Here is a 10,323-nt window from a genome sequence, read left to right on the forward strand (position 1 = left end):
AGTCGCCGACACATTCTCTCGGAAACCACGTGATCGGCGAGGACCGGCCGATTCGCGTTCTCGGTGAGCGGCGTTCAAATGACACGACTTGGAAAATGCGCAATGTATGCACCAATGTCAATTTTAGACCCGTTAATGGGGCAACTGTTAAAAGTACTGGCATTTTAGGTTATACGTTAGGTAGAGGTAAAGGCCAAGGATAAGTAATGGTTAGTGCCGTGCGCCTGGCCGCGTAAAATCACGTGGTTTTCGAGAGTATGTTTTCTTCTTCTTTAGTTTATTAGCGGTCGGCAAACAACGATTTGGCGCATTACCGCCGCAAGCTGGAATGGAGAGCGGACCAGAAGGTAGATTAACTTAAAAAAAAAATCATATCTTCTCAATTAAGTTAGTTATTTCACAGATTTCTGAGAGGGACTGAAACCCTTTCTCAGCAGCTGCTGCACACCTTCTCCAGAAATTCCCACAACACCCAGAAATGTCCTTGCTGCATCTACAATTGACCTTTCGCAAAGTACCGCCCCAGAACGGTGCTTGTCCAATCCTACCTTAGCAACGGCCCGTCAAGCTTTCAAACACACAACAAAATGCTGAAACGGTGTGCCTATGGGATCTGCAAATCGGATACTAGATATCTGAAAAGTTTGGAGGGGGTGTCATTTTCTTTCCCCTCCCGAAACCCAGAACGCAAGAAGCGTTTGGCAGTATAGCAGACCCCATGGCCAGCTTAATCCATCCAAAATCAACAAAAATACCTGTCTGCTCCAAGCTAAGCTTGCTACTAGCTATTATTGATAGCTAATACAGCTAACCTATTATTACTGTTACTTTTACCCACACAATGCGCTGATTTCTTCCTTCATGTTTTGGTGTTTTCCGGCTACTTCCTGGATAGTTCTGAAATGCTTGACGGGCATAGCAACAGTAACTAAGGGGGGCGGGACTTTGCAAAAGGTCAATTATGTCCATTCTCTCAGATTTTCTTTCTACTTCAGCAGTACAGTTAATTTCCATTGGCAAAAAGGCCAAAAACGTCATCTAGTCCTTACAAAAGCAAAACTGAGCATGCTTCTGACTGACTTGTCCTCCTTAGCTTCTAGTCTCACATCATTCTTGTTGTTCCCCTCCATTCTTTTAGCAGCTTCAGTATACCACATTCGCCCCTCGCTGCTCTCATCTCGCCTTAATTCTTTTTGGACACTGTGCTGACCCCGTTATCACGAGTTCCCTTACAGTGCAGGTACTTTGCTTGCACTTTCTCAACTTCACAGTTTTCCACATTGCAGTTGTCCTCCTCACACCTTCTGAATCCATTACATACATGCAGCAACGTGTCCATATTCTTGTCAACAAAAACATCTGAGGGGAGAGAACGTATATTACGATTATTATTTCTTAAAGTAGTAGTCAGACAGGCATCAGCTACTGAAGTGGCCTTAGGGTCTAGTGTTGGTAAGCAGGCTGGTCTTTCTACCCCCTATAGGAGGAGTGGAATTCCAGAAGGAATAGCATCCATAACCGTGGCAAACTCCTTTGGAGCAACAGGAATGCCAAAAGTATCAAGGAATTCAGAATTGCTCAATAGCAGCCCATTATCATTGGTTTACTAGAATTATATGGTTGTTAAACCAGTTTGGATAGATGGAGGTTCTATTTTTGAACATGGTATACGGGCTATTCCAAATAAAATACAAGTTGTGTGTTTATCAGCAATCACCAATGAATTATCAAAACAACAGTGACAACACGTGGTTAGTTGTATGAGTATCCGAATGTCAAAGTAGCACCTCTTAATCAAACTAAGGCTTTAAAGTGTAAGAGGTGGGCTCCATCAGCAGACCTCCAGCTTAATGGTGTCAGATGAGACAGGGTCTCAATTTATTGACCTGCCATCGTGGTGATCAGAATGCAATGATGTATGCTGTACGAAGAAATTATCTTCGAGCTAAATAATCCTGTGATTTGATTCGCATTTTGTTACGCTGGAATTTCAAGATTAAGCTGTTTCACCTCCCTTTTTACTTCTGTCCACTAGGTGGCAGTGACAGATTTCAGTGGGATTGAGGTATTGGATAAATAAGTGAAAGAGAGTTAGTCTGGATGGCAACTGACACAAGAGTCCACTGTCTTTCTAAACACACCTTCTCTACCAGCACTGTTTCACTGGTACAGGTGAAAAAATGTCCAAATAGACAGGATATTAACCAGTGCGACAACAAAGTAGTGCAACGTCTTCTCCTCTCTCCCCCTGTGAGTGAATCTTGTCATATGTCATAGAAAACTATCTGCCATTGGACCTTCTGAATGAATATGCAAGCAAACATTAATCTCTCCTTTTTCACTGATGCTCTCAAATGCTACAGAACATTTCATTTATTATTTATTAAAAATAAATTACATATAACCACGACAAAATCATATCTTGCCTAAATATTCTACTGGGGCCGGTAACGTTCAAAACGTCAAATTTCTTGATCTCGGTTCAAGAATGAAAACCTCAACTCCTATGGTGGCCACCTTGAGTTAGGGTCGTTGAGGTCACTGTCATGACATTATACCTGACAGATATGAGCCCGGTTTTAATTGTTTTGTATCATATGTTATCACGGACAAGGTTAAAAAAAAGAGTTGTAAGACAATGTGCCAAAAAAAAAGACAAGCATACCTTTGATTTTATAGCAATGTATTAATGCTTCATTCTAATTACATTAAATAGTATATATTAGTCCTTTATTTGTACAAAATACATGCCATAATCAATCATCAGCTATGATTGCTTATGGCATGAAACAGGCTTGTACCGTCTCATAAAGAATTTACATATTTATATATATATATTATTTTATTATTTATTTATTTTTACTTATATGTGCAGCCAATGTATCTTGCATTGTGAAAATGTTATGCAAACGCACAAGAATCAAAATGACCCGTCATTCTACCATTGCAGGATTGGGGCCAATTCACTTTTGACTCACGAAGCAAATTGAGACTGTAATTCCATAAGACGAGATCTTCATTCTCAATCACCTTTCACCAGAATCATTTTAGTCACACATAAGTACGGCTTTGATTTTTGTAGCGAACAAGTCTACTACTACTACTACTACTACTACTACTACTACTACTACTACTACTACTACTACTACTTTCGGCTGCCCCCGTTAGGGGGCGCCACAGCGGATCATCAGTTCCCATCTCTTCCTGTCCTCTGCATCTTCCTCTGTCACACCAGCCACCTGCAGGTCTTCTCTCACCACATCCATAAACCTCCTCTTTTCCTCTTCCCTGGCAGCTCCATATTCAGCATCCTTCTCCCAATATACTCAGCATCTCTCCTCCACACATGTCCAAGCCATCTCAATCTTGCCTCTCTTGATTTGTCTCCAAACTGTCCAACCTGAGCTGTCCCTCTAATGTAATCGCTCACAATCCTGTCCTTCTTCACTCCCAATGAAAATCTTAGCATCTTCAACTCTGCCACCTCCAGCTCCACCTCGTCTGTGGAGCATTAAAAGACACTAAGCCTGGTGCCGGACTGATGGTCGGACCTATGGTCTTCAGCAGATCATCAGTTTTCACACACACACACACACACACACACACACACACACACACACACACACACACACACACACAGCACCTTACATCACACACTATTTATTATTATTACTGCTTTTTTTGTTTTGTTTTGTTGTTATTTTATTGCTATTGTTGCTGCCGTGTTGAGGGGCTGAAACTCTAGAATTTTACTCTCTTATACTTTTATAATGAGACGTAACAAATAAAGAATATTGAATATAACATAGCTGGTCTCACAACCATCTTGTAAACCTTCCCTTTAACTCTTGCTGGTACCCTTCTGTTGCAAATCACTCCTGACACTCTTCTCCACCCACTCCACCCTGCCTGCACTCTCTTCTTCACCTCTCTTCTGCACTCCCCGTTACCAGTTGACCCCAAGTATTTAAACTCATACGCCTTCATCACCTCTACTCCTTGCATTCTCACCATTCCACTGTCCTTCCTCTCATTCACGCATAGGTATTCTGTCTTGCTCCTGCTGACTTTCATTCCCCCTCTCTTCAGTGCATACCTCCACCTCTCCTGGGTCTCCTCAACCTGCAACCCACTCTTGCTACAGATCACAATGTCATCCACAAACATCATCATCCATGGAGACTCCTGCCTGATCTCGTTTGTCAACCCGTCCATCACCATTGCAAACAAGAAAGGGCTCTTAGCCGTAATGTAATTCCACCTCCACCTTGAACCCATCTGTCATTCCAACCGCACACCTCACCACTGTCACACTTCCCTCATACATATCCTGCACCACTCCTGCATACTTCTCTGCAACTCCTGACTTCCTCATACAATACCACACCTCCTCTCTCGGCACCCCGTCGTATGCTTTCTCTAAATCCACAAAGATACGATGTAACTCCTTCTGGCCTTCTCTATACTGCTCCATCAACATTCAGATAAAATATACAATAAAATATTAAAATAATAAAACAATAGAATAGATTATTAGACATACACAGCAGGTTCGATTGCGGGAGGACGTCGTCATCTGCCACAGGGTCACAGAGCAGGAGTGATATTATTTTACTCTTTTTGACCACTGAGGCAGGGGTAGTCGGGTCGCCGCTTGCAGAGTCTGAGGCAGAGTGGTAGTGATGGCAGGCAGTGTTTGGACAGGGCTCGGCTGTAAAACAGGGGCCGTCTTGAGCGCCTCTGTTTGGGTGCTAGCAGTATGGTTTCTGTGAACTGTGCAGTTAAGTTGGTCCTCTGCACTGGAGGATATCTGGACAGAAAATAAATGCAAGTGAAGTTCATTAATGGCAGCAGATGTTTTGAATCTCCCCTTTTTCAATCTTTTTGTGAATTCCTATATATACTTTTACTGCAGTTTAAAATAAATGTAGATAGTCTTCAAACTTACCCCTCTCTGTCTGCAGGGCCTCTTCTGCAGTGGTTCTTCCAGCATTGTGGAGGCACTGTTGAGAGATGTCCCTGATTGCTCTTCTGCCATAACCCTACCTACTGGCATCCTTCCTACAGACCCTATGGCTACACCTAACCCTAACCCTAACTCTGTCAAGGATATTTTTTCTTTTATGTTTACAGGTTGGTTTTCTGCAGAGGAGCTTGGAGCAACAGTTTCTGCCTGCTCAACTGGTGTGTTTCCTGAGGAGCTCATCTTCCTCTTGCCGAGGGATACACTGGAACTGTTGGGGCTCTGTGAGGGGGTTAGTACCTCTGTCAGTTGTACTAGAGATCCCTGTTTCTGGGTCAATGTTGTGGAAGTGGCTGTAACAGTATTAGAAATGCTATGTAAAGGTGTGTCAGCCTTGGGTTTGAGGGTTATTTGTTTGCCAACAGGGGTCTCTAGAGTCAAGAGTTTGGACATCTGGTGGTGTGAAAGCTGATAGAGAAACCTTCCTCCTGAGAGCAGAACCAGCCGCCTGTTTCGGATAAGTCTCTAAATTCAGCAGAAACTTGACACTGGCTGGTAGAGGGGGCCTGCTCTTCAATTTCCTGCTTGCAGAACCGTTTCTCACACGTTATTGCCTCAAAAGCCTTGACCTTGATGCCATTGCTGGAGGCAGGACTATCCTAAATAGCAAGCAAAGTGGGAGGGAGGGATTTAATATAATTTAAAAACATTTCTTGTAGAAATTAAAAGCTGTGATGAAAATCTTCATGTCAGGTCACGCCTTGGTACTGGGTATGGGCACTCCTCTGGGAGTGTTAACTGGCTTGTCTGTCACATTCATGAACATTGGCTTTTGTGCTGTTGATTTAAATGAAATTCATTATTTCAGAAAATCCAGAACATTAAAAAAATTAAAAAGCATTTAAATCCTGTCTTATGATTGACTGTGCTGTTTTCGGTGTCCACTTATGAAAACTGCAATTAAGAGCAGTGGTATGGCAATTAGAAAATTGTGTTTTGGGCATTTAACGTTGTTGAGTATTCATCTTAAATTTAAAGGTTGATCTTGTCCTGATTGAAAAATGGTTAGTGTATAAAGTGAATGTTTTAATCATGATAACACTAAGTGGAAGAGCAATGACTGTTCAGGATAAGCACACTAGTCAGAGAGCGAGTTAATCTGAACCAGTTAGTTCTAAAACAGGTCTAAGTAACCATGTGCCATGGAGTGCCATGAGTATGCAGGTTTTCCCTCCAGCCATTTCACTGATGAATCTGTCCTTTTTGGTTGAAGGTGTATTAATCAGTCAAATCCCTTGGTGTAGTGCTCAGTTGGATGGAGAACCTACATACTCAAGGCATTACATAGTACACAGCTGCTTATTCCTGTTCTAAAAGAAATATCAAAATATTTGCCAAGTGAAAGACTATATAATGTGAAGAACTAATATCACTATATAAACTGAAAATTTTCATGTGAAGCAATTTTTAGCCCCATAATAAACACAATTTGTCAGACTTTAAGATATTGTTTAAAGAGTCATAACTGTTCTGATAACATCCACACTCTAAATATGTCCCATGCCATATGACACCTAAAATCTACTAACTGGCATAACCATACCAATATCCTGGCTCTAGTTTAGTCAAATTACGTGAGTAGACAACTAAGCCTTATGTTCAACAACTCAATAGCAAAGTCACCACTGAGTAGAATTCCATGTTTAATCACTCTCACCTCTTTGAGGGGTCACTCTTGAGTCTTTTTGAGCGGTCACTCTTGAGTCTTCCTTATCCTTACTTTCATCAAGACGCTCAGCCGGCCTGTGTCTGAGTTAAGAGTCACCTCCAGTTTGGACATCTACAAGTTTAAGGAAAATTCCCCACTCACTGACTTCCTTCTATTAGTACATTGTAATAAATATTAAAGGTAGCAACAGGGGTAAAGCAACAAGGTGAAACAGGTCTAAGCAACCATGTGCCATGGAGTGCCATGAGTATGCAGGTTTTCCATCCAGCCATTTCACTGATGAATCTGTCCTCTTTGGTTGAAGTTGTATTAATCAGTCAAATCCCTTGGTGTAGTGTTCAGTTGGATGGAGAACCCGCATACTCATGGCACTGCATAGCACACGGTTGCTTATTCCTGTTCTGAAAGAAATCTCAACAATATTTGTCAAGCGAAAGATTATCTATTGTGGAGAACTAATATCGCTATATAAAATGAACATTTCAGTGGGAAGCCACAGGCTAAAAGAGCCAAAATTGCTCTTTATTCCTTTCCAGATTCTTCTTTGAATCAGGATTAGAACCAGAATCATCTTTATTTGGCCATGTATGGAATTTGACTCCGGTTTAGTGGCTCTCAGTGTACTTAAATAGAATCACAGCACAACAATCTTAAGGAATATATACGAGGAATGACTACAGGTGAAACAGGAAGGCAATAGTCCAGCGGTGCAGAGGGCAAAGATACTGGAATAAATAAGCTAGCAGGTTGCTTATATACATGAGGTAGATGGGCATGGCAAGAATATGCATGCATACGTACAATATACAGTATATACAGCGCGCTTACATTTATTATGACAATGTTAAGTTTTCATCAGAGTGACAGCCTCATCAGAGTGGATGCGCTGTAGAAGGAAGGGGGGTCCCGTGCAACGGGCCGCGCCTTTCCGATTGGTGGAGAGATGCGGGCGACGGCTCCCCCAGCCGCGGCGCGAGGCCAGCCTGACCGACCCAGTTGTCCAGTAGTACTTCTACAGCCGCCAAAAGCACAAGTTTGAACCACTGCACCAACAATGAAAACCCTAATGATGAAACTATAACTAACTGTAAATTGAGAGAAATTCAAAAGGCAGGAAGACAATGTAATAAAGGCGCAAGGATAGCGAGTAAACCCCGGTGAGTCTCGATCAGCATATATTGGAAAATGGGCGCGGTTTCACAGACCCACACTCAAGGGCGGGGCTGGGTCACCCCCTCTGATTGGAGGGCATTAAGGTTTTTTGTCATTATATAGATTAATAAATCGTTAAAATGGACACCGCCTACCTAACGCTGAATGAGCTGCTGCTGCTGCTGATGATGATGATGAACGCAGAAACCAGCCAGAAGTTAACTTCTGCACTTCTTCTTCTTCTTCTTCTTCTTCTTCTTCTTCTTCTTCTTCTTCTTCTTCTTCTTCTTCTTCTTCACTGGTGATAAAGGTATTGCGACGGAACGCAAAAGTTTTGCGAGGAAATACTTTTTTTCTCACCATGTCCCTAATACCACTCCGCAAATCAGTCACCATCGGTCGACTCTGAGCCATTGTTGGCCTTGCAAGGTTCAGGGCCGATTTAAAACAGTAGTTGAACCATTTTCAACCCATGGGATTGCAATTTTTATAAATTTGGTAAGAAATGTCCATATTAACATCAGCATTGGTGTGTTTAATCACCGTACAGTCATATCATTCAGTTTACAGCTCCAGAAAACACGTTTATTTTAAAACTCCGTCTCTAGTTGAGCGAACCGTGTAGAGACCGACTCGTGTGAGGCTGAAAGCAACGGTACTTTAGTTCACACTCCACATTGCCCTCTAGGGGTCAGTTTTGTACCTGAAACGTGGTTGAAATTGGTGAAGTTGGTTTATGCCACTCAAAACACAATCTCCATTAAAAAAATATTTTCCATAACTAAATGAAGGGCGTTATTAATTACCGAATCATAATTGAAGTCAGTTAATACCCACGCTTGAATTTGGCCAACAGAGCCTCTGGACCTGCCGAGACTGTCTTTCTCTTTCTGTCTCTGTAGCTCTTCTTTATTTTCTCCAGATCATTCATGCATTGTTCCTTTCCTCCAATTGATATTGATAATGATGATGAAACAAACACAAGTTACATTTGCTTTATTTGAGGGAAAAAATAATCCTTTCGAGTATAAAAATAAATCACATCTGATGAAGGGTCACATTCCCATGCCTTAGCTGATAGTGTTCTATACCGAAACTTAGTTTGTCTTTATGCCTGGTGTGTGTTTGTCTCCATCTCGCTTCATTGTTTCCTAGCTACTGGACGTCTGCATAGGTTATCGTCTGTTGTATGAACCAGCAAATCAACACGAATACACGTAAGGAAGTACTAAATTTTCTTAGGATCATCTTTGAGATTAAGTGCATCGTAAAAGTTTTCATATAGGCCACATCTGAAAAATATCCTTGACATTGTCAGCGTGTAGAAAAACAGTCTCCAAATATGAACTATAACAGATACGTTTTCCACTGATCTGAGATCTTAGCGCTATTTTTGAAAATTTTGAAGAGCAGTATGACTCTAGTCTGGTTCAAACTATCTTGTTACTCGTCAATTTCATCTTTTTTTTTTAACTTTCCCTTGAAGCCCCGTGCGTCTTGTCCAGTCCCATACCTATAGGCAATTTTGCAATTGACGGTCATAACTTAAAAAAAGACAAGAAAAAAAATCAATTTTATTTTGGTGGAATTGAAAATCTAACAGACTCGTCTGTGCTGAAAATAAGGTATATATTCATATGCCTGTATTTATATACAGATCTTCAGTCCAAAGCTGCACAAAACCGACATCCGGATCACTTCCTCCGGCCGATCTGCGCCAGGAGACGCGCGTTGTCCGCCGCCTTGTCGCGCAAGTTTTTGGCCTTGGCAATGTCGAAGAGGACGTTCATGATGTTGGTCGGCACGTCAAGGGACAACGTGAATTTGCTCCTCCTGTCGCTCTTCGCGCTGTTCTGCAGCGTTTTGCTCCTGAACTTGGTCTGGCTGAGGAACCTGTAGTTCGCGGCGGCGCGGTTGGAAGCCCTCCTTTCCCTCGACTCGGCGGCGTCGGAGGAGGAGGCGGAGGAGGCGGAGGGGTACTCCCGGGAGCTCCAGCTCTCCGCCGCGGAGTAATTCGGCTCGTCGGCGCTGCGGATCGCGGCTGGTGTCCGCTCGTCGCACAGGATTTCCGGCTCGGTCTGGTAGAGGCGGAGGCACAGGCTGGAGGTCGGTGCGCACAGGACGTGGAGCAGGAGGAGGGTTCTTAAGATCGACAGCATGCTGCCCCTCTGTGACCACCAAACGAAGAGAAATAACAATTATTAAAAAAAAGAAAAGTTAGCGACTTTTTGCAGTTAACAGAAAGTTTTCTTCCTCTCCGAAGAGTCGAAATAGCTAGCTTGTCTCTGACGTGCCACATGTAACCCAAATGAAATGGATTTGCTGGAGCTCGCAGGATAAACTGACATGTGTCTTCGCCTAAAACAGAAGTCGTTATCTGACTTAAAATAGCTTCCTTTGACTTGGCCTCTGGATCGCTATGACTCAGTGGAGTCACTGCCACATTTTACCAGTCGCCTCAAAATGGATTGTACATTAG

The 10,323-nt window shown here is 42.5% G+C and overlaps 1 protein-coding gene across 1 annotated transcript; it reads right to left on the bottom strand.

Annotated features, from left to right (window-relative positions):
* Positions 1–9,538: 9,538 nt before the first annotated feature.
* ucn3l (urocortin 3, like) lies at positions 9,539–10,003 on the bottom strand. The gene has a single exon (XM_056277970.1). It carries the CDS (start codon positions 10,001–10,003, stop codon positions 9,539–9,541), a length of 465 nt encoding a protein of 154 aa, XP_056133945.1.
* Positions 10,004–10,323: the final 320 nt, after the last annotated feature.

This window comes from Lampris incognitus, chromosome 3, assembly GCF_029633865.1.
Source record: "Lampris incognitus isolate fLamInc1 chromosome 3, fLamInc1.hap2, whole genome shotgun sequence".
Taxonomy (NCBI): domain Eukaryota; kingdom Metazoa; phylum Chordata; class Actinopteri; order Lampriformes; family Lampridae; genus Lampris; species Lampris incognitus.